The 27738-nt window shown below is 39.6% G+C and overlaps 1 protein-coding gene across 1 annotated transcript; it reads left to right on the top strand.

Moving 5' to 3' along the window:
• The first annotated feature begins 159 nt into the window (after positions 1-159).
• On the top strand, positions 160-22879 carry NDUFA12 (NADH:ubiquinone oxidoreductase subunit A12). The gene is made up of 4 exons (XM_014841234.3): positions 160-391; positions 1294-1376; positions 5201-5288; positions 22604-22879. The coding sequence occupies exons 1-4, from the start codon at positions 306-308 to the stop codon at positions 22782-22784; spliced, it is 438 nt and encodes a 145-aa protein (XP_014696720.3). The 5' UTR covers positions 160-305; the 3' UTR covers positions 22785-22879.
• The last annotated feature ends 4859 nt before the right edge of the window (positions 22880-27738 follow it).

Raw genomic sequence — 27738 nt, 5'->3', positions numbered from 1 at the left:
AACCTCCACCTGTAGAAGCCTAGTCTAGGTGAGTTTCCCACTACATGCCCTGCCTTCTAAATGCAACCTCTAAAAACTCCTAGAAGTTTACCGTGCCCTTGATGCTGAGGAAAATCAACCACGCCTTTTTTCGAAACCGGAAAGCGGCCGCACGGGGGAGCTCCAGACTCACGCATGCGCAGAACTACCTTGTCGCGCTGCTCCTGGGTAGGAACCTTCTGTCGTGGGCTCCCTGCAGCTGAGTGGACGCTTCCTCCCGGTGTGTTTTGCGCGGCGCACCCGGGAGGCTGTGCCTGCGGAGCAAGATGGAGTTCCTGCAGGTCCTGAGGCGCGGGCTGCAGCGGATCAGCGGCCACGGCGGCCTCCGCGGCTACCTGCGAGTTTTCTTCAGGTAGGCGGCCAGGGCCCTGCGCTCGGCCGCTGGCGCTGGACTTGCGCTGGCCGGTTTTTTGAAAAGGGGCCCGGACTTGGGTCACCTTGGAGAATCTGCAGCTCTTGTCAAGGGCAGCCGGCACATCTCGGCCTGGCTTCCGCGAGCGAAGCCTCTCTCCAGGGCTCTCCCGGACACGGGACCGAAGCCGGCTCTGGAGACAGAGCTGCGAGGTGGAGGCCAGGGCGTCTGGGCAGCGCCCCTGCCCTGCTTCCTGCGGCGTGATGAGCGTGGCCACACGCGCCCCGTGTGACCTTGGGGTAGCCTCTCCCTCCCCGGCCCCCGGGTGCCTCCTCTGTGCAGCGAGGCGGGGGGCGAGGCGATCGTCGGGTCCCGTCGAGTCCTGACAGGCGCCAGTTGGACGAGCCGCATCGTCCGCGGAAGCCGAACTGGAGACCCAGCGTAGAAGGCAAGAGCCAGGAAATCAAAGTGTTCTTTTAAGATGAATTACGTTGGCTTCTTGACTTCCTGAAGGTTTTTGTTAACTCTGGTGCCTCCTGGCCTAGGGATAGTGGGTAAAAGGAGTCTGGTAATTTGAAGATACAGCACCTGTGTATTCAGTGTGCTTTAAGCACGTCAGTTGGGTCAGTGTATCTTTGCTCGTGCTGTCTACACGGTGCTGGGGGCGACACGAGCAGGGGTTCTAGAGCTCTTACCCGAAGGCTGATTGTTCAGCAGTGGGTGGCGTGAGCCTGGAGGTGAAGGCTGGAAGCATACAGCTGGTAACCCTGCCCAGCCTCGCCTCGTGTTCTAGTTGATGCGGCAACCTTGGTTTCTGGAAGTTGGTATTGTCACCTTGTTTACGTTTCTGTTTTGAAAGAAGAATCATTCTAAAGTGTCTGTTTTCTTTTGGTCGTTCACAGGGCAAATGATGCGAGGGTTGGTACCTTAGTGGGGGAAGACAAGTATGGAAACAAATACTATGAAGACAACAAGCAATTTTTTGGTGAGTGCTGTATTTTTTGGTTTGACTCATGGGAGTGAGATTGAGATTTGATTTCACTCTATTTTTCATAATATACAAGGAGCTTTTACAAAGCACTTAAAAAGGGTGAAGAATTCACTAGAAAAGGGAAAAAAGGTAATTTACAGAGAAAGAAAACTAAAGGACCAACAAAGGCGTGAAAGGATGCTCATCCTCCTGTGTCATTACAGAAATGCAACTCAAAAAACAGTGCTGTTTTTCACCTATCAAATTTTGAAGTATTTGCCAATCTGATAAATCTCAATGTGGGGAAAGGCCGTAGGAGAATTATAGGTTAACACAGTCTTTTTGGAGGACATTTGGTAGTATTTGTCAAAATTTACATTGCATTTACCCTTTGTCCCAGCATTTCTACTTCTGAGAATTCATCCTACAAATATCCTTGCAAATCAAAGAGACCCATGGCAGCATTGTTTTAGTAGTAAATTCTAAAAGCAACATTAGTGTTCATCAGTTGGGTTCTGATGAATTACACATTTTTAGAACACTTTGTATCTATTAAGAATGATATAAACATAAATTTTATATAGATGTCAAAGATGTATGTGACATGAAAAACTCCAGGTGCAGAACAGTGTTTGGTAGCCTGAAAAGGAAAAAATATGTTTTTTGTGTCTGTATTAAATTTTGGAAGGAAACTCAAGAAACTTAGAGGTGGAATCAGAAGGTGGGGGTTCAACCATTTGTCCCTCCGCTTTTTAACTTTGTGGGTTGATTAACTTCTCTAAGCCTCAGTTTCTTTATCTATAAAATAGAATGATAATAATATTTGCCTCATAAAGTTATATAAAAAAATAGATGAAAAGTGAATGGAGCTTATCCTAATGTCGCAGCCTCAGCACTGTTGACCCTATGGGCCAGATAATTCTTTGCCGTGAGGAGCTGTTCTGTGTATTATAGAATATTTAGCAACATCGCTGGCGTCTCCCCCCTAGATGCCAGTGGCATCTCCCCTCTGCAGTTTTGACACCAAAAATGTCTCCAGACTGCCAAGCGTCCTGTGGACAGAATTCCCCCCTGTTGAGAACCACTGGCCTAATGCTTAGCACGTAAGTGCTCAATAAGTATTAGTACCATTGTTGTTGTTGTTATTACCTGAGCTATTGAATTTTTTTACCATCTGCATTTGTTACTTTTATTATTATAAAAAGTTTCTCTCTTGATTGAGATGAAAAGTATCAAAGAGGAAAAAAATATTAGTCTTCATCCAGGGGAAAAAAATATACTATGAAGTAATAATGGCCTAGCATTTATTGAGTGCTTACCGTGTGCCAGTGCTGTGCTAAGCACATAACATACATTGTCTGCTTTAATCTTCCACGTCTCCTTGAGATGCTTTAATCCTCCTGCCCCCGCCCCCCATTTTACAGATGAAGAAACTGAGTCATTGAGTTTAAGAATGTTTTTAGGAATATGTAAACGATGTGTCCATGTGTGGTTGCATTGGAAGCAAGCTGGTCTACAAGAGGTAAACAAGGTCTTAATACTCTAAAACCGTAATATTTTTAGTATTAACACAAATCATAGAGTTTTAGACCTGGAATAGATTTTAAGAGATTGTCTAAGAACTGTTGTTTTATAGATGAAGAAACTGAGGCCCGAGGAAGCGTCTGAACCAAAAAGACTTAAATAACACAACTAGGTAGTAGCAGAGCCGCAGGCCAGTGTTCTTTCTACTCACTTTATTGTTACAAACTGTAGCTTTAAATTTCCTTCCATCTTTTTTTTTCCTTCCTTCTTTCTTCATGTTGGAAATATCTTTATTTTTGCTAATTTGAAAAATAATATATGCTGTCGTAAAACATTAAAATTTGGTATATAAAATGAAAAATGAAACCTCCCAACCCTTGTAATTTTACTTCTTTTAATAGTTTAGCATATATATTTTTTAAAGATTCATTAATAAATCTATAAATGTACACTTTTTTTTATTTCATGGGATTTTGTTATGCATATTGTATATAAACTGAAATATTTTTACTTAAAAATCATGGGCCATTAGGCCCGGCGGCATAGTGGTTAAGTTCATACACTCTGCTTTGGCAGCCTGGGGTTCGCACAGGTCTGGGGCGCAAACCACTCGTCAAGCCATGCTGTGGGGGCATCCCACATGCCAAGTGGAGGAAGATTGGCACAGATGTTAGCTCAGGGCCCGTCTTCCTCAAGCAAAAAGAGGAAGACTGGCAAAAGATGTTACCTCAGGGCATATCTTCCTCACCAAAAATAAAAATAAAAATAAATCATGGGCCATTTTTCCATATTTGTAAGTTGGATGTATCTGTAGCCTTCTTTTTTGTTTGGGCATTTGTTTGTGTTTTCTTATTTAAAATTTTTTTCAGAGCAGTCTTTTTAATTGCAACACAATATTCCACTGTATGGAAGAACCATTATTTTTTCAAACCCCTCACTATTGATAACATTTAGATTGCCTTCGACTTTTTGCTATTACAAACAATGCTGCAGTGAACTTACTTATAACTACATCCACATTTGTTTGTTTAAATAGTCTAAGAATAAATTCCTGGAAGTGGAATTGTTGAGTCTGAATATGCACATTTAAAATTTATATATATATATTTCAAGATTGTTAAGGCCCAGCTCTATCATCATTGCCTAACTCTATGAAACCATTCCCAAGGTTTCCTCCATCTGCCTTCACATTCCCCCGCCTCACTGGGTTATAGTTTGCTTTTACTTATTCTCAAGATTGATTTCTCTAATAGAAGAAGCAAATCCTGACTGAAATCTGTATTTCTTTTAATAGATAAGATCATGTTTAGATAGCATTAGTCGATATTTGTTAATTATATATTTACCCAGGAAAACTCTGTAAATGCAGATTACCTTTTGCTTATTTCTTTAAAATTCATTATAGAGATGGATTCAGTATTACCTATTTGAGGGGTGGAGGCCCTGAGGAAGAAATAGAAGGAATTAAAACTTATATACTTATATGCCCAATGCTGAACTAGGTGTATGTGTGTGATATTTCGTTTTCATAGCAACTTTAAGATTTAGGTATAAATCATCTACTTTTAATAGATAAAGAAACTGAGGCTCATGAAATTTGCCTAATATCCACTGATAATAAGTGACAAACTCTTGATTGGAATCCAAATCTTTGCCCAGCTTGAGGTCCCAATAGAAACAGTTTTGTGTATTGTGGTTAGGCCCCCAACCATTTGACAAAAATTTGTTAAATAGAGAATGCAGCCATACTATTTTGATGATATCAACTGTCCTACTTATCTAACCATCATCTATAATGTTTACTTATTATTTATAACCACCAATTTCCAAAAGGATCTCCAGTGGTCATTTTAAAATATTTATATGGAAACATGTAATTCAAGAACAATTGCTGTGAGTACGTTTCTTCTGCCCAGGTCCCAGGAGGAGCAGCACTTCCTTTCCTGAATACCCTGAACAGCTGGGAACACCTTCTCCTACCCTCTCCACAACTGCCCTGGCTGGGGGCCTGGGGGAGAAGCAAGGGTTCTCCACTGTGGGAAAGGCCTAAGCCCCACCCACAGAGTGAGTCTTAGTCCCTGTGTGGGGACTTTGCTGTGGTGGCCACCAAGCTGCTAATAAAAGCTTCCACATACTTCTCGGAGCTTGCCTTCACTAATACACCCAGGGTGCTATTCCTCTAACATTTCTCTTATGTATAAAAGTATTTTCTTAATAAGAAGTTTGGTTTCTTTGATGTTCTGCAATTGTGGGGTTTTTTTTAAAGGTTGTCTGTATTTCCTCACATCTTTCTAAACATTCATCTTTCCACGCAGGCCGTCACCGATGGGTTATATATACTACGGAAATGAATGGCAAAAACACATACTGGGATGTAGATGGAAGCATGGTGCCACCTGAATGGTAAGCTAAGTCAACATTTTATTTTATTTGACTTGGCAATATTTGTTTTATTACACAAATATTTATTGGATATCTGTTTATTTATAAGGCAGTAAGTGGTGTTCTGAAAGCATCTGTCCCAGTTACAATGGCTACACAATAAGTTACCCTAAAACTTAGTGGCTTAAAATCCCATTAAGTATGTATCTCTTGTAGTTTTTGTGGGTCAGGAGTCCAGAGGAGGCACAACAAGGATGGCTTATCTCTGCTCTAGGACTTCTGAGGATTCAGGTAGAAGACTCAAAGGCTGGATACTAGAGTCATCTGAGGACTTGTTCACTCAGTGTCTGGCAGTTGACGGTGGCTGTCATCTGGGGCATTGGAAGGGAACACCCTCAGGTAGCCTGAGCATCCTCAGGCTCTGAGAGAGGGTGCCAGGCAGAAGCCATATTGCCTTATCCAGCTTGGTCTTGGAAATCATCTTGTATCAATTCTGCATTTCATTGGTCAAGGCAATTAGAAAACTCTGCCCAAGTTCAAGAGGAGAGAACATAGACTCTACCTCTTGATGGAGGTGTGTCAACATCACATTATATGTTGGGATATATATATAGTGTGGCTGTCTTTGCAGAGAAACAGTGTACCACAGTATCACCTGGCTGTGAGTGAAGGGAAAGGCAAAAAGAACTCTGACTTTGATTTTATTTGGCAGTTGACTTCAGGCAAGTTCCTTAACCTCTCTGGGGCTTAGTTTTCTCATCTGTAAAATGAGAGTGCCCAAATTTTTTAAGTCTCTAAAAACTATAATTTTATAATATACCTATTTTGAAATAAAACTCTAGATTCTTTTACTTATATTACCAAGTTTTGTATAAAATATTTTAAAGCATCGTACTTATATCTATTTCATAGATTGCTGAAATAATATCATATGGTTGCTATACAATTAAACTCTGGAGATCCTTTCTAGTTGGTCTGGTAAATTCTACCAACTAGGAATAAGTGTATCACGTTATCTGTGACATTTTATTTTAGTTGAACTTGATCATCAAGAATAGTTTGGGGCTCTATTGAGTAGAAACTGGGATAATCTCAGAGTACTATTCACTTCCATTCTGTAGTCTCAATTAGAAATCTAGGCGTGTGACATAAGTGAGTGAAGTGCAGATGTGAGGCAATAGGGAATAGTGGGGACTGTAATGAACTGAAAAGCACATAGTCCATAAAAGAAAGCAGCAGCCCTATTTATCTCTCCCTAGTTCCATTAGGTGAGAATTCAGCCAGGGATTTCTAGATAAAATTCTCCACGAGAAAGTGGAAGTTTGTATTTCTTTGTGAGATTCCTTATTTTTTTTAATGTTGATTTTTAAAAATATTTGTCAATTTAAATACAGCGCTATCCAATAGACCATTCTGTGATGATGGAAATGTTCTATATCTGCCATCTAGTAGGGTAGCCACTAGTCACATGTGGCCCAAAGCACTTTGAAATGTGGCTAATGCAACTAAGAAAGCGAATTTTTAAAATTTTATTTAAATAAAAATAGGCTACTTGATTGGACAGAATAGTTTAAAACAAAAATGTGTGAGCTAAACAAAATTTGTGTAAGATTTCAGCTACACGCTGTTTTCAACCTTTGATTTACTACTTGAACTAATTGGGAGCATTGGCTCCTGTCAGTGATGTAGTTTGAAAATAATGATGTTGGATTGTGTGTTTATAATAAAACTCGTTGGCTCAACATGAGAAAGCAGCACTGATGCTACATTTGAGGCTGGTTTTTGTGCTCTTTTTAATGGGAAATAATAACCTGTGGTTCTATTAAGGTCTGAGGAGCTGTAACTTTAAGTTTAGAACTGTCTCCCTTCTCCAAAGCAGCATTCTCTATGTCAGGGGCACTATTTGAGACCAAGGTGTCAAAGTGGGATGTTGGCTTTAACAGGTGAGGTGTCCTCCTAGTTTTTGTTTAGTTGATTGTTTTTTGGGTGGCGTTGGTCCTGGGATGATGTGGAAGGCATGTGGGCTGCCTTGTTCAAAGCCCTCATCTAACATGGGTGCTCAGGGTCTATATTTTGGATGATTAAGGGGGTGGGGGAGGGAACTGACTTAAATTATGTGAGGTGAAACACACTTAAAAGTGTAAAATGGTAAAAAAAATCTGAAAAGATAAAAGTACTGTTCAGCCAAGTAAGTCCTTTTATGTGATCTGAGATCACGTGAAAAAGAAGCTGAAAGCTGTAGAAGACATCACTCTAGCAGGTGCCTGAGGGTAACTGAGGATACCAAGCTGAATTTCTTTATGTGTTGGAGCCTCCTAAGGGCTGAGTACCTTTGGTGACCCTTGCTTGTAAGGGAAGCTTGAAGGCTTGTCAGACGTGGTGGTGGACAAGCTCACCTGTTTGTTTGAGGATACCAAGCTGAATTTCTTTATGTGTTGGAGCCTCCTAAGGGCTGAGTACCTTTGGTGACCCTTGCTTGTAAGGGAAGCTTGAAGGCTTGTCAGACGTGGTGGTGGACAAGCTCACCTGTTTGTTTCTCAGACTCCCTTTTGCTGAGTGTAATACTGCATCGTAGAATTCTAAATCTGTGGGTCATTACCTTTGATTAAATTTGAATAAATTTGAAGTTGAGTTGATTTATATTTAACTAGAAAGCCAGGTATTGTCTTAAATGTAGAGTAATGAATAACAAATACAATTTATCATCTTCATTCATTCAGTTAACTATTTATTGTGTACCTACCAGGTGCCAAGAGCTTTTGTAGGCACTGGGGATACAACAGTGAATAAAACAAAGTCCTTGCTCTCATGGAGGAGGCAGAAAAAGAAATGTGTTATGTACTTTAGGCAATGATAAATGCAAGGAAGATAATATGAAGCTGGCATTCATAAAGGGATAAAGAGCAAGGAGAGGGTCAGGTGGCTATTTTATACAGGGGTTAGGGAAGCCTTCTTTGAGGAAGTGACATTTGCAGGGGGGAGCAAAGAGGGGTTGGGTGGTGAAGAGCTCCAGGCAGCAGGAACCAGAGGTGCAAAAGCCCTGTGTATTTGAGATGTATTACTTGTATTCAAAGCACAGCAATACGGCCAATTTGGCTGGAAAGGAGTGAGTGAGGGCACGACGTTAAGCAATGAGGTAAGAGAATTGCTAGGCCTAGATCATGCAGATCTTGTAAGTCATGGTAAACACTTTGGCTTTTTTTCTAAATTTCTTTGGAAGTCACTGGAAGGTAAGGCAGGATGTGATGTGTTTTACAATTTTTTAAAATTGGGAGCAATCCCAAACTTTCTGAAAAGTTACAAGTATTGAGTCATTTCAAAGTAAGTTGCCAAAGTGATGCCCTTTCATTCACGGATGCTTTAGTGTGTAATTCCTACAAAGAAAGACATTCTCCTACATAACCACAATATAACCATCAAAGTCAGGAAATTAACAATGATGCACCACTGCTGTCTAATCTTCAGACTCTGTTCAACTTTCATCACTTGTCCCAACAATGTCCATTATAGCAAGAGAATCTAATTGTGCATTTCATGTGGATCTCATTTCTCTCTAGTTTCTCTCACACTGAATTGGTTCCTCAGCTTTTCCTTGATTTTTATGACCTTGACACTTGTGAAATTTACAGGCCAGTTATGTTGTAGAATGTCCCTCAATGTGGGTTTGACCAGTGTTTCCTCATGACGAGATTCAGGCTATGCATCTTTGGCAGGAATGTCACAGAAGCAGTGTCGGATTCTTACTGTTGCATTCTATTAAATGGGACCTGATTTTGATTTGTGTCATTACTGATAACATCTATCACTTAATTAGGGTGTGTCTGCCAGGTTTCTTGATTCCAAAGTTACTTATTTTCATTTGAAATTAATTAGCATTACGTGCAAAGATACTTTGAGGTTATATTACTATCCCGTTGCTCATCAAACTTTCAATCTACTCATTTATTTATTTATATAAGTATGAACTCTTATTTTAATCAATGAGTTATAATCCATGACTGTGATTGCTTCTTTTATTGCTCAAATTGAACTCAATTAGTGAGAACTTATCCAAGCTGCATTTGGGGTCCTTTTGACATGTCCCCGCCATTCTTGGAGAACTTTCTTGCTTTCTGACAAAACACGTTCCAGGTTCATCTTTTGTTTTCCCTATATCACCCATGGAGACAGTCATTTCCCTGAGGAGCCCTGTGTTTGCTTGTTTTGTTTTCCTGCTTACTGTTTTTTTAGTGGAAAATTGTATTTAGAAACTAAGATTTGAGTGCGAGGTATGCTCATTGCTGTTGGAGTGTCAGTGCTCTCAGGCCCTCTCAGTGGAGAAGCTAGGGAATATATGTTATGATTGTGTGTGTGTGTGTGTGTGTGTACATTTCTATGTCTGCATCTCTTTTTCTCTCTATATATTGAAAACTGTAGGTCTACAACAATGCCATGATTCCAGTCCAATACCACAGGTTATATTCTAGTTTTCTCTTTCCATATTTGTATCTGCTTTTTTCTTAATATAGTTATGTATTTGATCAGTTCCACTGTGTGTAACCAGGTTCCCGTTGCTGCCATCCCCCACATTGGACTCCCTCCTTACCCCACTTTGCCTCCAACACCCCACACCAGGTTGCCACCCTCCCACGCTGCCTGTGTGGGCACCCTCATCTCCCCATACAGGTTCTGACATGTTACTGGGCTACTGCAGCACTCCCTCTACCCACACCCATGCCGAGCACAGATGCCTACCTTGTTTGGCCACACCTAATGGCTTTTGGACTCTGATTTACATTTTTAAAGCATTTCTGTGCTGTGAAGAGAGGAAGAGAGCCATGCGCAAGTAGACTAATCACTGAGGAAGCTGTTTGTGCAGTTGTCTGGGCCAGAGATGATGATGGCTGAATCAGGTGCTAGTGATGCAGGTTGTGAGATTTGGGATTGTATCAGCTATCTATTACTGTGTAATAGGTTATCCCAAATTTAGTTTGAAACAATGAACATAATCTCACAGTTTCTGTGGGTAAAGAATTTGAGTGCAGCTTGGCTGGATACCTCTGGGACATGGTCTCTCACAAGGCTGCAGTCAAGATGGCCCCTGGGTCTGCAGTCATTGCAAAGTTTGACTTGGAAAGGATCCACTGCCAAACTCATTCACATGGCTGTGAACCTCAGAAGATTTGCTTCTGAGCTCACTCATGTGGGTCCCTCCACAAAGACACCTCATAACATGGCAGCTGGCTTGCTCAGAGCGAGCAATCAGAGTGAGCGAAAGAGGGCACCCAGGTTGGAAGCCATGGTCTTTTAAAACCTAATCTCAGAAGTGACATCCCACACTTCGCTGTGTTCTGTTTCTCAGAAGTAAGTCAGTAAGTCTAGCCCACACTGAAGGAGAGGGGTATCACAAGGGGGTGAATGCCAGGAGGATGTGCTCATTGGAGGCCATTTTAGAGGCTGCCTGCCACAGGGATATATTTTGAAGTAAGATGGAGTCAACAGGATCTGCTGATGGATCGGATTTCGAGACAAAAAGGATTCAAGGATGGATGACTTCAAGATGTTTGAACTGAACTACTGGAGGTGCATTTACTGAGAAGAGGAAGGCAGGGTAGGATGAGGGAAGCAGAATTGGAAGGGGGAGGTAAACAAGAGTTCTACTTTGTCCATGTTCAGTATGAGAGGCCTGTTAGACAACCAAGTGGGGATGGTGGGTAGACGGTTGAAAACATGGGTCTGGAGGTCAGGATAGGGGTTGGTGCTGGAGATAGGACTTAGTGTGGTTTTACCTAGTGTAGTAAACAATTTAACTTCATAATTATGGGTAAAAGGGTTAAGAGAATCTGACCTTCAGTTAAATGCTTAGCTCTCTTACCCTGGAAACCACATTAGGTTGTATCAACCATATTGCTAGATAAAACTCATCCTTGATTGGTAAATTGCCTCTGGATTGGGAGGAATTGTAAATGCCTGATGAGTTAGCTATGTTTGGACTTCGCTGTGCTGCTGCTCTTGGAACTGGCATGTCCCTTGTGGGAGTGGGGATCCTGAAGCCATGCCTCTGGCGCTGTTGTTATTAGAGGTGTTAGCTTCTGTGGAGCGTGAAGCTTTTAGGTCAGGGCAGCTCCGGCTCCTGTCTGATGTGGCTCTCATCTCCCTTGAGCCTGTGCTGTGTCATTTAGGGTGTCAAAATAGCTCCTGGATGGCTGAGTGAACTGTCACCTGCATGAACTACTGCAAAGACTCCCAGTGAGAGGAACACGTGATACCGCCCAGCTCACAAGGCTGGTTCCTGTCCTCCGTCCTTCTGAGTCATCTGATGCCAAGTGTGCCTGTGATAGTCTGTGAGTCCGTTCAGTAGCTGCATAATCTCACCTAGAGAAGGGTTTCCCTTCAGAAGCATCAGTGTTTTTGAAGGAGTCAGAGCATATCTTTAATGAACTTCTGTGGTTCACTTAATGTTCCCTAACCTTGTGGGAACATTAGGAATCTTGTAGGAAAATGAGTTCATTTTATCTATGTTGTCACAAGGCCTTCATTTCTTTGAATCTGTCAGCAGCCAGTAAAGCTGCTAGGTCTACTAGTAGATTAATAAAAGGTGTACATGATGGTGCAAACATCAGGAATGGGCAGTGGAGCTACACATACTTTGAAAATAAAAAACTTACTACCTAGGACCTGGTGCAGTGCTCAGCTTACAAACAGCTCAGTCATTCAACAAATATTTTTTGAGCAGCCCACTCTGTGTCAGGCACTGATAAGTTTATCCATTCACAGTGGTGAGCAAAATATATGGTCCTTGCTTTCTTAGAGTTCATAGTCACTTAATGAGTACTAACTGGTAGACTAATACTGTACTATAACTTAGCGTCTGTTATTTTTCTTTGTTACAGTACCTTCATTTTCTTATCTAAGTCTTATTCTCTTATGGGATCAGCAATGAGATTTTAATTTCTTTCTTTGGAATTTATATTAGTTTAACTTGATTGAATAGAATACTCAAAGTATTTCAGTGGATTGCAAATACCGTTTTTTACCATTTTTGATTGCCCTTAATTTTATCTTTGTTAGCTAATTAACACCATCTATACATTAATGCACAAAAGTCCTTATTTTCATTTTTATAGTAATAAACCAAGTAAGTAATCAGTATCCACGTGAAATTTGACAAGATAAAATGTTGAGGGTAGAAAGGTAGAAAGTTTTGGCTATTTTATGCGTAATAGTATAAAATTACTGTTTTCACTTACATCAGGAGAAACAAAGACGCTTTTTTTGTGGTTTAAAGTATTGGAACTCTGAAATCCTTTGTACCAAGTTAAAAAAAAAAAAACACGGCTTGTGTAGATTTTTCTCTACTGTGTATATACTTTTTTCCCCACTTGGTGGCACCTTCTGTTCATTTCTAAGTAACGTGTCTCTTCTTCCTCCATGTAGTACATTAGTCTCCTTGTATATTGATTTTTCTTATTAAAATTCATGGTTAATTACCAAGTAATACATAAATATATTCTTTTAAAAATAATAGTGTATGTTGAAAGATTTCTTTTTTTTTTTTTGATGAGGAAGATTCACCCCGAGCCAACATCAATTGCCAATCTTCCTCTTTTTTGGCTTGAGGAAGATTGGCCCTGAGCTAACATCTGTGCCAGTCTTCCTCTATTCTGTATGTGGGTCACTGCCATAGCATGGCCGCTGATGAGTGGTATAGGTCCACACCCAGGATCCGAACCCACAAACCCGGCCCACCAAAGCAGAGCGCACTGAACTTAACCACTATGCCATGGGGCCAGCCCCTGAAAGGTTTCTTTTTTTTAACAGGAAATAATTTTGTCCTTGAAGATTTTTCCAGTGCCATGGTGAAATTCACAAATGTTTTTGCTCTTGTATGGTTGATTTATATGAGATACTTAACATCATTGTGGTCAGCTTTTTTTCACTTGGCATAAGATGTTCTAGAAGCCTTTGTAGAGAAGTAGGGTAGCAGATGGGGGGATTACTTGGAGGTGATAGAGAGGAATCAAGGATGGTTCTTAGGTTTCAGGCTTGAGAGGTTGGATAGGTGGTGGCACGGTTCATTCAGAGGGGAAGACTAGGAGAAAGGTAGGTTGGGGAGGTGGAGGGTTGGGATCAGAAGCCTTTTTTGGACATAGTAAGTTTGAGATACCTGTCAGAAATCCAAGTGAATTGAAATGTCATGTAAACAGCTGGATATCTGAATCTGGAGCTTAGGACAGAGGTCAAGCCAGCAAAGAATGAGAAGTAGCTAGCAAGCTAAGAGGAAAGGCAAGAGAGATTAGCATTCAACAAACATGGAAAGACTAGCTGTGTTGATTATTACTGAGATGTCGAGTAAGATAAGGACAGAGAAGTGTCCATGGTGGTTTAGCACTATGAACTTCATTGAATCTAAATGGGATCTGCTATTGAAAAAATCTACAGAGATCAGAGGAGTTTAAAGAATCTGGAGGAGGGCAGGCATAATCCACACAGACTCCTAAGAGACAACCTCTGTCAACATTTGGTATATTTCCTTTAGTCCTTTTAAATAATTTTTTAGATAGTTGTGTTCATATTCATAGTCAATTTTATTTTCTGTTTTCTCTCTCAATATAATAAGCAATTTTCCATGTTATTAAAACAATCCTTATAATCCTTGTTAAAGTGTTTTTTTCCTGGGGCCCGGCCTGGTGGTGTAGTGGTTAAGCTCACTTGCTCCACTTTGGTGGCCCGGGGTTCATGGGTTTGGATCCTGGGCACAGACCTACACGCTGCTCATCAAGCCATGCTGTGGCGGCATCACACATACAAAATAGAGGGAGATTGGCACGGTGTTAGCTCAGCAACAGTCTTCCTCAAGCAAAAAGAAGAAGATTGGCAACAGATATTAGCTCAGGACCAATCTCTTCCTCACCAAAAAAAAAAAAAAAAAAATATATATATATATATATATGTATGTATGTATTTTAAAAGTGTACAATTGTTACAAAAAACTTGGAAAATCCAGAGAAATGCAAGGTGGAAACAAAAATAAACTTTAACTCCTTGGCCCAGAAACAAGCAGTTAACATTTCATTCACTGATTCAGCAAATATTTGAGGGTCGGTCTGCTTTTGAGTAGAGATGGAATGTTTTTAAAGGATCACAGTGTGGAGAACAGATTGTAGTTTAATTGGTCACACCTTCTTTAAAAGAAGGTTTGTGATTATAAATAACTTGTATAGATAAATATATGTGTATATATACATATCTGTTTATTATACACAATATTTTGTTTGCTTCCCCCTCCCCTCATTTAATATATCACAGATATTTTCCCCATTTCACTAAATATTCTCGTTGTCAGTTTGAGTTTTTTAGTGTCTGAGGGGCTTTTGTATGTTGAAAGGATTAATGGCAATTTGGGCTTAAAAATAATATTCTATTTATTACAGCTGCAAATTTTAAAACCTAATTGTTCTTAAGCCCTGAGATTCAATTTATAAATAGGATAACAAGATTAGTAAACTGAATATTTTTTGCATAAAAATAAAGAACAATAATATTCTCTTGTTCTTTGGTGAATGTTTGATAAACTCTAATGGAAAGGATTAAATTCTCCTAAACAATTATCTCCCTTTGCAGGCTTAGTTAATTGCATTCCTTTAAGCATTTTAGGTCACATTTATAAATGTAATGTATTTTCATTTTTTTTAAATGCCCAGTGTAGGTAGATTAACAAACCTATCAAGCAAAGTGTTCCTAGGCACTTAACTTCTTATTTACTCAAGGCAAAAATTTACGAGTCATCCTCAACTCTTCTTTCTCTAATATCCTCTCTCTCAGCAAGTTCTTTCTGCTTTACTTTCTGAATATATCCCACATCTGATCACTACTCCTGTGACTATTATCCTGGTCCAAGCCACAATTATCTCTTGCCTGGACTTCTATAACCTCTGAACTGGTCTGATTACATTCTTGCAATATATTAGTATTCTCTACTACGTAATTAGAGTGATTATTTTAAAGTGTAAATCAGATCACATCACATCTCTGCCCAGAACTACCTATCCCCTTGGCTTCCCATCGTGGTGAGAATTGAACCCCCAGCTCTTTACGTGGTCTGCAAGGCCTTACCTGATCTCGGCCTTGCCAGGCCCTGCACACACTGTCCTGTTCACTGCTCTGCTGACTCTCAACATAGCCACATTGGCCTTCTCGCTTTTCCTTGAACAGTGAGCAGCTCCCACATCGGTTACTTTGCACTAGCTGTTTCCCCAGATGTTGCACGGCTCATGCCTTCACTCTATTCGAGTGCCTGCTCCAGTGGCTCCTCAAACTACCCATCTTAAAGGGCCCTATTCTCTCACCCTCTGTCCCCTTGCCCTGCTCTGGTTTTTCCCTTGGTAGCATTTACCTCTGCCTGGCATTTTTTTATTTATTATTTAATGTTTACCCAAGTACCATGCTTCTTCATGATAAGAACTTTGTTCACTGTTGTGTTCCCTAAAACAGTGTCTAGCACATAGTAGTTGCTCGATAAATATTTGTTGCATGAATGTAGATATACTGTTTTACTTGAAACAACTGTTATTTTGTTTTTTGGATACAATGATTCTCTTCCCTTCTTTTAGCTGATCCACATAGGGTATGTCTGTCACTGCTTTCATAGCTTTTGTGTGAATTTGAAGCAGATTTACCTCTGCATTCCATTCTGACTTCAACCTGTCCTTTTTAATACCCTTGTCCCACTGAATCATTTCTTATAGTCTTTTAAAATATTATTCCCCTAAATAAATGCCTTCTCTCAATGGCAGAGAATATTGTCTTCTTCCTCTTAGTGTATCTGCTTAATCTAGCCTTTTTCAGATAGTGATTATTGTGTAAAATACTCTTTGAACTGAATTGAAATGTGTTACTCAGTACAATGAGTTACAAGATTCTTTTCAAAATAAATCCTAATGTTTACTTTATTTTCTGATCCAGAAAATCAAAATATTAAGAGGCTGTATTCTGAAAAACTATAAACTGCATGTTTAGGTAGATTTTCCTGTGTTACAGAATGTTACTTTTTTAATTTTTCTGTGTTAAAATGTGTTCATTATAAGCAGAAGACAAGATTGTTTTGATTATTTAAATTCATCTTTCGTTTAACACATTTCACTCACTGTTTAGTGCCTTGTTTAAGACTGATTCTAACATTTTACAAAGATGAGTTGTTGGAAAATTTCATACCTGGGGTGTGGAAATAAACTATGTGTTACTCTTGGTGAACAAGGCACTGCCCTTGATTCCAATTTCCAGAATAAATCTTTATTGTGTTGATAAATTAGAAATAGTCATATATAGAAAATTTTGAGGTTTTTAGATTTTAAAAAACAATTTGAACCTTTTCTATGTGACTGTAGTGAATGGCACTGAGGTGTGGAATTGACTGAGAAAACGTTTCCATTAAGGTAGACTGAGAGAAACAGTCTTTCTGCCACTAAAACATGAGCACTTCAGAGAGAGTGATTTTGTTTTTTTAATGATGGCTTGAGTGGGATGAAATGAGGTTAGAAGTAGACATGACCTATTTATAGTCTCAAAATAAATGACAGATGACTTGGGCAGGATTTAGAAAGCATCTCTAGGGGCCAGCCTGGTGGCGCAGCGGTTAAGTTTGCACGTTCCGCTTGGGCGGCCTGGGGTTCACCACTTCGGATCCCAAGTGTGGACATGGCACAACTTGGCAAGCCATACTGTGGTAGGCGTCCCACAAATAAAGTAGAGGAAGATGGGCACGGGTGTTAACTCAGGGCCAGGCTTCCTCAGCAAAAAGAGGAGGATTGGCAGCAGATGTTAGCTCTGGGCTAATCTTCCTCAAAAAAAAAAAAAAAGAAAAGAAAAAGAAAACATCTCTAGCTGGTTTGGATTAGAACGATTTTTCTTTTTAATAGCTTTCTGTCTTCTTATAAAGTAGTACATGTTCCTTACAGGAAATAACAAAGCAAATAAAAATAACCTATTATCCTACCACACAGAGATAAACTTGAACGCTTTGATGATATAGTCTTCTTTTTTTTTTTTTGGTGAGGATGACTGCCCTGAGCTAACATCTAAGCCAATCTTCCTCTGTTGTACATGGGATGCCACCACAGCATGTCTTGACGAGCAGTGCAAGGTCTGTGCCAGCTATCTGAACCTGTGAACCCTGGGCTACCGAAGTGGAGCACGCCAACTTAACCACTATGCCACCAGACCACCCCCATATATAGTCTTCTAATCTCTTCTTTTTCTATGCATATGCATCCTTTTGTTTTTGTTTTTAATGTAAGTGGGCTTTTTGAAGAGAGAGCCTGGATTTGAATCCTGGCTCCACTACCTTGGCAAGTTATTTAAACTCTTGGTGCCCCAGTTTCCTCCTTTATTAAATTGAGATAATATCTGTCTCATAGAGTTGTTATAAGGATTAAAGGAGTTAATATTTGTGAAGTGTTTAGAATGATGCCCATGACTTATAAATGCTGAGTATTGTTAAATAAAGTAAATAACCTGCTTTTTAGACTTAATGTTTTCTCATCATAAAATATGCTCTGTAACATAATTTTTAATGACACTTTAATCTTCCGTCATATGGATATGCCATGAATTATTTAAATATTCCCTGTTATTCTTGGTTTTGTTCTTTCCGTTTTTTCACTGTTATAAGTTGAACTGTGGACAACTTTCTTGTACTTAAGCATATACCCACTCAGCCTCATTTCCTTAAGGCGATTTCCTACAAGTAAAATTGTTGCATCCAGGAGTATACTACATGTCTCATAAGGTTTTGGTACCTCCTGCAAAATTGCCCTCAATATGCATTCTCAGGTAGATACAGTCATCTGTATATGAGTGTTGATTTTTCTATAACTTCACCAATATTGGGTATTATTATTTTTTTTAGTCTTTGCCAGTTTAGCAAGTAAAAAGTTATATCTTGTTTTAAATTGCATTGCTTTCATTAAGCTCTTTTTTGTTTGCCATTTTTATTTTTTCCTTTTATGACTTTTAATGTCTTTTGTCTGTTTTTCTATTGGATGTTTGACTTTTCTTTGCGATTTGTAATGATAGATGAACTACTTTTCTGTGTATTACAGCTATTTCCCCATTTCTTTTATTCTTTACTTTTGTTTGCAGAGTTGTAGGAGATAGGTATTTCAATTTTTATGTAGTAAAATTGCCATTTTTTTCTTTATTGCTTTTTGCCTTTGATATTAAGCTTAGAAATGGTCCTTCAAATTGTATAAGCATCAATATATCTTATAAATATTCACCCATATTGTACCTGAGCATTATTAATCTGTCTGGAATCTATTTGATATATGACGGGAAATCTAACTTGATTTCTTTTCCCCCAACAAAATTAATTATCCTAGCATAATTTGTTGAGAAGTGTTGACTTTCCCCAATAATTTGAAATGCCAACCTTATATATACTTTAGTCTGGGGGATTTTATTCTGTTTTATCATTGTACTTTTGTAGCAGTTTTTATACCATTCTAATGTTTGAGACTTTAATGTCTGGTAATGCCAACCTTCCTGACTGTTGTGAGTTTTCAAAATTTTCTTGGATAAACTTTAAGCTTATCCTTAGAATTATAATTGTCAAACCCTATTGGAATTTTGATTCAGATTGCATTTAATTAAAAATAATAGTTACTGGGGCTGGCCCAGTGGCGCAACGGTTGTGTTTGCGTGCTCCACTTCAGCGGCCTGGGGTTCACTGGTTCAGATCCTGGGTGTGGACCTATGCACCGCTTGTCAAGCCATGCTGTGGTAGGCATCCCACATATAAAGTAGAGGAAGATGGGCATTGATGTTAGCTCAGGGCCAATCTTCCTCAACAAAAAAGAAGAGGGTTCGTGGCAGATGTTAGCTCAGGGCTAATCTTCCTCAAAATAATAATAATAATAGTTACTGAGTTAAGTTTGAATTGGCTATCGTTTAATGAACTGTTTTTTAAATTTGTTAAATTTGTCAATCTGATCCTGGTGTTAGATTGATCACAGGATTTTGGCTGATACTTAGATGCCATCATAATCCTAACCCACGTTTCATCTATTGATTGTAATTAAGTTTCTGGTCAGAAGGTTCTCTTCGGCCATTGGGAAGCTGAGTTCAAGCCTCAGCTCTGTATCGTACATGCTGTGAGACCTTGGAAAAGTCATTTCAATTCTGTGTCCTCAATTTTAAAATATGAAGTACCTAGATTGGTATTAAATAAGTGACTGAGTGTATGTGTGACTATGTTTCATGAACTAAAAACAGTTTTAGAATGATGAATATTTTTACCTCAAAAAACAATCTGGAAGTTTTTCTGTAGTCTTTCACATTTATTTGAAAAATTGAAAAATCTTTGGCATTTCTGCGCTCTTTGATGTTAAGGAAAACCATCTAAAACATGAACATTATGGTCAGAAGTCAGCCTTGATTCCCCAAGTTAATAATGTATGTATGTCATCCAAAGAGAAGGAAATTCAAAACTGCCTCTATTTTAATGTTGTTGTTGGCTGTTACTTGGTAATGTTTTATCTCTGAGATTTTCTGAAAGGGAAGATTATGCTTTCTTATCTCTGTTGTTAATGCCAACCTTAAAGACTGTTTTCGTTTACACTGATTTTTAAAAATTATTTTATGTGATGTATATTTTTATTCCTTAAATTTGCTGTTCGGCTGTTCTAGTCTTCCTTCACAAGTGCATCGCTTTGTTTTGCACTTTGAATGGCCGACAGCCTCAAACTAGGGCTGGTTAAGTGAAGCAGTATCTTTTCAAAGATGGGAGAAGTCTTCTTTCCCTGTTGCTTTTTTTCCCCCCTATTTCTTGACACACTTTTTCCTCTTAACTGAAAATGCGATCAACCACTTAGGAGATTTGTTTCCATTTGAGTTGTGTTGTAATTGTGATTTAATACTTTTGTTTCCAGTTATTTTGACACAACTTCAATATGTTTGAGTACTGAGTTTTCCTCAAAATGTAATATATTTTCATTATAAATATTTATCTTTTTTATTTATAACTTTTTGCCTTTCTGCCAGTCTCCTTATTTGTAGTCTCACCAACCTTATCATCAAATTTAAGTAATTTCATATTTTGTCCTTGAAGATAATAACAGTGGTATAAAATTGAGGTGGATCTAATGCTGGCTGCAACACACTTCTAGACAGTGCTGTTAGTCAGTTAGTGCCTTAAATTAATTGGAATAAAAAGGACCCAGCTGAAAACCTGTTTTGCAAAAACTGTTTGGTGTGGAGATCTGAAAGGTATGATTTCTTTAGCTTTTATTTAATAACAACTGTAACAGAGGAGATATATTAGCCTAGCAGACTATAAACATTTTCTTGTTTCTTATAGTTCCTTATACTGCTGTAATGAGAATAAATTATCATTTACTCATTCCCTGACTTGCTGGTATCCTTACTGGATAAACATTTTCAGATTTTGTGTATTGTGGTAAAAAATATCTTTTAGTTTTCTTTAGCATCTTCTATTTCTCCGTGAGCTACAGTAACTGAATGGGCATATAAAAGCTTTGGACTGTGGTTCCTTAAATATCATTTTAACCTTCAGGAGTCTTGACAGCAATTATTTAAATAAAATTTTTCTTTAGTTACTTAAGCTGACTCAACAAGGCAAAAGTTAAATATTTCTGCTGTGCCTTAAGCTTACATAAAGCCTCTTGATAAGTAACAGCCTTGATTTTGACAGCTAATCCCTCCTTTGAGTGGCTCGTGGAGCCTGTCTCACCACTGTAGTGTCTCGCAGGGTTTCAGAGCTCATGTTAATAGTCGTGGTTTATTGGTCCAGGTCACTTTCACTAATCCCCAGTTTCCTTTGGAGGATGGAAGAGACACCAGCCCAGTGTATACAGACTTCATTGTTCATTGTGTTAGCTGATCGTGATACAATTATCTGTAGACACAAATAGAGCAACAGTAATAATATTTTATCTCTCTTCTTATTGGTTTTAGCCAGTTCCCTAGCTATATCTATCACTTATTGCTAGCAAATATTCTTAAACTTAATTAGCATCATAAATTTTTCTCATTAGCTTCAGTCTTAGTTATTTTACTGAAACTTCCTCCTCTTGCCCTTTTCTCTGTAGCTGGGCAATCTGTTTTTTTCTTGGAGCTGCAGTTCTATGCCTGTCCCCTCAGTCCCTTTTCCCACAGGGTCATCTCTGTCTTGTGAGCTCCAAGCCTTGGAAGATCTGGTATGAATTCTCTCTCCCCTACTTTCCCATATAAACTCAGCTTCCTGCTGAAGTCTGCCCTTTTTCCCTTGGATTTTGGTTCTTCCTTTATCTGTCATTAGAGAGACATTCCTCTGTGTACTCGAAGGAAGCACCCAGCTTCCTTCTTTTTTTTTAGGTTGGCACCTGAACTAACAACTGTTGAACTGTTGCCAATCTTCTCTCTTTTTTTTTTTCCTTCCTCTTCTCCCCAAAGCCCCCCAGTACACAGTTGTATATTCTAATTGTGAGTGCCTCTGGCTGTACTATGTGGGATGCCACCTCAACATGGCCTGATGAGCAGTGCCATGTCCACTCCCAGCACCCGAACCGGCGAATCCCTGGGCCACCGGAGCGGAGTACACGAACTTAACCGCTTGGCTCTGGGGCCAACTCCCCAGCTTCCTTCTTTAAGGACAGATTGCTGGCATCTCCCAGCAAATACCCTTTGAAATTAAACTGTTAAACTCTTAAAGCTGAAACACTTGTGAACTCTGGGCTGTGATTTAATAATTTTAATATAAGAAATTGTATGTTCTCAGTGTTCTGACTTATGCTTGAATTTAAGATACATGCAGAGACCTTCTTCTTCAGCAGGAGCCTCACTGGCTTTCAGACTAGAGCTTCATGAGCCAGAGCAACCTGAGCAGACTGAAACTCCAGAGTCAGCCTCCAGCATCGAATAGTGATACTGTATTTCATCAATTCTAAAATGCATTTTAGCATCTAAAGTTAGGATACGTGTTATAATCAATAGTATCATAATTTAATAGGCAGCATTTTTCTTTCTCAAAGATAATTAGGGCATACCTTAAAGTTGATAGTGTCCTAGATTTGATGAAATACAGTAATTAATGATAATAGCAATAGGTAACATTGGTTGAGTCCCTGCTATGCACAGGTATTTTTCTCGGTGCTTTGTGTGTATTATTCATTTAATCCTTAAACATCTTTAGGAAGTAAAGATGTTCAGATGACAAAACTAAGGCATAGAAAAGTTCAGCTAGTAAGTGATGGAGCTGAGATTTGAGCTCAAGTAACAAAATAGCTCCAGAGCTGTCCTCTTAACCCTCCTCCCACTACGCTACACTGCCTCTTCATAACTCTCTTTTTTCCTTCTTTAAGGCATCGTTGGCTTCACTCCATGACTGATGATCCTCCAACAACAAAACCACCTACTGCTCGTAAATTCATTTGGACAAACCATAAATTCAACGTGAGTGGCACTCCAGAACAATATGTACCTTATTCCACCACTAGAAAGAAGATTCAGGAGTGGGTCCCACCTTCAACACCTTACAAGTAAAGACAATGAAAAACAATTTAAACATGTAAAATATGGGGATTTCATGTAATTGCTTTTACTGCTGATTATTGACCTAATTAAAATTGTTTGATTAAGCAGTGTCTTTTGTGCCTTTTTGCCCTTAACTTTGTCATTTATCAACTGCAAAATAGAAGCTTACAGACATGGGTAATTGAAGTAAACTTCTGTTGAGAGAGCTGCCTGGTGTACAGTTCCCCCTTGCCCCAGTGGTCGTGTCTGTGCTTCGTGCCTCTGCCCCGCTACCATAGGATGTGGTTCTTATAGGAAGGGAGAAGGTGAAGGAGGGGGTACTTAGGAAATGGTCTAATTTGCAGCAATCTCTGACTCTGGTTAAGTAATCTTAGTGTCTCTAGGAATGAAAGCAACAGGCAGCCACCTTGGATGCTAACCTGATTTTTTTTGAAGCCAAAGTTATATATCTAGATAACAGACGCTTGAATCAAGCTAGAAGATCACAGCTTCTGTCTTAAGTCCTAGACCTGAGTTAATTCCTAGGACCAGAACCCTTGATTTAAGGGCTGTGCTGTAATAATTGCTATGTGTACTATGAACATTCCACCCAGCTACTCTTCAGGTGATGTATACTTGAAAAAGAAATATCCAGAATTTTCAGGGGTCAGTGGACACTTATTCCAAATTAGCACCAACTTTGGGGGTATTGAGAACACTATGGTCAGAACAGAGGTTAGGGGAGACAGATTGGACCCAATTCCAGTAAGCCCACTGGAACACTGAACTCTCCCCTTTTCCCCATCGCATGGTTTATTTCCTCAACTCCTAAGTGTAGATGGGATGGATGTCCTTTGCAGAATCTCAACATTGGCTACCTGCCCTGAGGAATATGTGTTCCTGTGGTAGAAGGCAAAGGGAAATGCATGGAGCATTCCTTCCCTACCAAAATAACAAGTGAAAACGCAGTATATCTCTGGGTAATTACAGAAGTTAGTACAACCATCAAAGGGTAGAAAGATACAAATGTGGTAGTTCCTATCATATCCTCAAGTGTATGGTGTATTTCCATTTGACCAGTGAGAAAAGTTGATGGGCCTTGGAGAATGACCATGGCCTCTACAATAAAACTTAATCTTGAGGTGATCCAAATTGTAGCTGCTGTTCCTGAAATGGTCTTTTATTGGAGCAATTTGGTACAGCCTCTGGCATTTGATATGTAACTATTGGTCCAACCACTGCATTTTTATCCGTTTTGGTTTGTAGAGTCCACCAGCAGTTGTTTGCTTTTACCCAGCAGAGACAGAAATAGCTTCATAAATCTGTCCCATGGATGTCAACTGTAGGCATTTGCTACACAAGGACATTTAATGCCTCACCAACCATAGGATGTCACGTTAGTCCAATATGTTGACATAGAGTAGGGAATACCAGATGCCCAAATGCCTTGGTAAGCCATGTATATGCCAAAGGATGGAATCTGAGTCTTGGAGAAGTACAGGCCCTTGACTCCTTAGTAAGATTCCCAAGGATTCAATGGTCTAGCACGTGTGAGATAGCCCCTCCAGTGTTCAGGACAAATTACTACACCTTGCCTGTTTTACAGCTGAGAAGGGTACAGTACCTTGTAGTGCCCTAGATTTTAGAGACAGCATATAACACGCAGGTTTCTGCACTTGTTTATTTACCAGGTGACCTGAAAATCTGGCAGTGCAAAAACGGTCTCTGTAGGAAGCCCATGCTGCCATCCAAGCAGCTCCACTGCTCAGCCCTCTCAGAATATCTGGAAGATTGGAATACTTACTGAAGTCAGAAACACATCTCTCCAGGAGAATCACAGTGGAAGCCCACAGGATTTTGGAGCAAGGCCATGACCCCCTTCAGGAAGATTACTATTTTCCTTTGGAGAAACAGCTCCAATTTGCTATTGGTATGTTGGAGACCATGGGACACCAGGTGCTCTCTGATCCACCTACTCATACAGTTGACCATTTCCAGTAGTACTCCATCACCCAGTACATGGGGCCAGGAAGGCACATTTAGTTTGTGTGAGCAGATTTCTTCCCATTTGTGCCGTTAACTACCCTATTCCCACACCTTGCCCCTACCAATCTGTCCCTCTGCCCTCTTGGAGAGTTGTTGGCCAATTAACTAAGAATGAAAAAAAGTTAAGCCTGGCTTTAGATGTTGTTGGACAATGTGTACTGTTGTATACCACAGCCCCTATTAGCAGTTGTCTTGAAGGGCACATCTCAGTAGGCAGGATTTCAAGCAATGCCTCTTATCAGGTACTTTGACTTGAGGAAACAAGACCTGAGTGAGGGTCTGTAACCACTCACTGGCTAGATGGTCTGAGACTTGGAAAGAGCAACATTGAAAATTGGGGTGAAGGTTTTGGGAAGGGCTTTGCAAGTAAGCCGTGAGGATTGGACCTAGAAAATGAGGAGATTTAGAATAAAGCAGCCAGATGCTTACAGGATTACCTCTCAAGCACAAATCCTTGTCTCACTGTTGACTTCTGGGGAACCCAACGTAAATCACATATCTAAGACCAGCAGCCTTGTGGTGGCAAATTCATTTCGTTGGACTTCTTCCATTTTGGAGGAAGCTGTTTGTTATAGAAACAGGAATGTATTCTGAATTTGGATCTGCTTTCCTTGCCTATCATACCTTGGCTAACACCAACATTCATGGGTTTAGAATGCCTTCTGCTTTATCATACATGAGACAGTGCCCCTGACCAAGAAAGAAAAGAGCAATGAACTCGTGTCCGTGGGAGTCCTTGCTTGTGTTTGTGATGTGCCCCTGTCCCCCTCTGAGACATTATCTTTCTCATTTCTCCCTCTATCACCCATCATATGTCCATCACACCAAACTTCTGTCTATTTTTAAGCAGCCAGGTTCATTCTTGTCTTGGGGCCTTTGCACATGCTGTTCCTGCTATCTGGAATAGTAATGTCTTGGTCTTGCTCTGTTTTGTGTCACTGATGTCTCACTTTACCAATATCACCTCTTCAGCAAGATGTTCTGTGTCCATCTAATCTAAAGCAGCCCCCTCAAAACTTCCTATTATTCTTTCATTTTATTCATATAAATTTGCTTGTTTTATTTTCTTCATAGTACTTATATTCCTTTTTGAGAAAAGACATGGACTTCCAGTAAATTATTCCAGTAACTAATCTGTGTTCGGCATTTACTGAACACCTACTATCTACCTGAAGTAAAATCGTATCAATCAGATTTAATAATTTTGCTAGAGGTAAGATAACAACTGAAACTAAACAGCAGCAGTCCTGAACAGCAAATTCTGAAATTTCAGGAAGTAAAAGCCCTCGTGGGAAATGACATTAAACATGCAAATAGTTATAAATAGGAAAATGAAAATGTTTCAATGAGCAATTTTTATAAGAGAAGGAAAAAAGTGCACTAATTGCCATGATGTCATGCTGTGTTTCCAAAAATAATGGTGATTATTTCAAGGGTTTGTAATCACTTGTGTGATCGGCTTGCAAAGACCTCCAGGCCTGCATCCATCCGTGCTTTAAATCATGCTCCTGCATATGGAGAAATCCTATTTATAACATTCTCCTCAAATAAAGGTTGTTTTGTACACTGGCGCCAAGTGTCCATCAGGATAAAATGCAGTTGCATTGTAAGTGCACAGTAATCAAGCCACATTTGTCAGCTCTGGCTCCAGGAAGGTAATGTCTGTGTATATTCCTAAGACTTATGGAAATAATGGAATTACAGAAGTGGACAGGTAGTGGCAGATTGTTTAACAAACGCATTGGTTCAGAACTAGTCTTAGAAAATTGTTTTCCAGGCTGATATCTGGTGTTGATCTAGTCCTCCTGGTCCAGAGCAAAGAGGACACATAAGGACCATTGTGTTGCACATCTCACCTGTGGGAATACCATATGAATGGTGTCCCTTGGAGTTGTGCAACATGTTAGTTCTGGGTTATCCACCAGGATGTGTCAGGGAGAGAATCCTGGAAATTCCTGGAAAGCGTATGTCTGGACATCTGTTGTTTGTGCTTGCCCAGCATCCCTTTTCCTTTCTTCTGTCATAGAAGACTGACTTCTCTTGGAGACCATCCCTCCCCTGCTTTCAACCATATGGGTCAGTGGATTTGCACCACTCTCTATTTCTCAGAGTATTGTATCCCACCGGCTTCAGTGATTGGTTCAGGAATGAATAAGTGACCCAAAACAAGCCAATGAAACTCAAGTCCAGGACTTTATTTGGAAATACTGGAAAATAGAATTCCTCATTCTATGAGATTGAAGCTTGGAGATATTTGCCAGGTATGGCTTGGAGGCACTACACCAAGGAAGGCAGCCTGAAAGTAAAGTCAAGGCAAAGGAAAGAGTAGCCAAGAGAAGGAACAAGACAGATTTGACACATGGCTCCAGATGTGCCTGAGGCCAAAATTTGCTTAGATTTTCCAGTTATGTGAACCTAATAAGTTTCCCTAACTTTTTCAGTTATGTGAACCTAAGAAGTTTCCCTAACTTTTTTTCTGAACCTAGAATAACTTAGGCTTTTTAAATTTGCAACTGAATGTTCTTACTGGTATAACATCCTTATGATTTTATTACTTCTCTGTAGTAATGAAATTTGTTATTGGTATGTACCATCTTCCTTGCTAGATGTAGCCCTGATTATGAGTTTACTGATTCTTAAATATGGGCTAATTATGAACCAGTGGTGTTTGTTAGGATTTATTATTGTAAACAAATAGCCTTATTTTAAAAACTTAAGGTTTGTGTTGAAGTGGATGCATACATTCCATGAAGCCTCTGTATGTGCATTTGTGGATATATCCAGGTCTTTAAAATTCCTGTAAGCGATGGCTCTTCTGGATGATTACAGTTAGGTAAAGGTCTGCAAATTTGCAGATTTGGCTGCATGTAGCCTGGACTTGGAACTTTGAGGCACAATAAAATTGCTAAAAAATTGACGATCATTTTTATGTCACTAA

The sequence above is a fragment of the Equus asinus genome, chromosome 4 (genome assembly GCF_041296235.1).
Source record: "Equus asinus isolate D_3611 breed Donkey chromosome 4, EquAss-T2T_v2, whole genome shotgun sequence".
NCBI lineage: Eukaryota > Metazoa > Chordata > Mammalia > Perissodactyla > Equidae > Equus > Equus asinus.
This window is presented reverse-complemented; position numbering and strand designations above follow the sequence as displayed.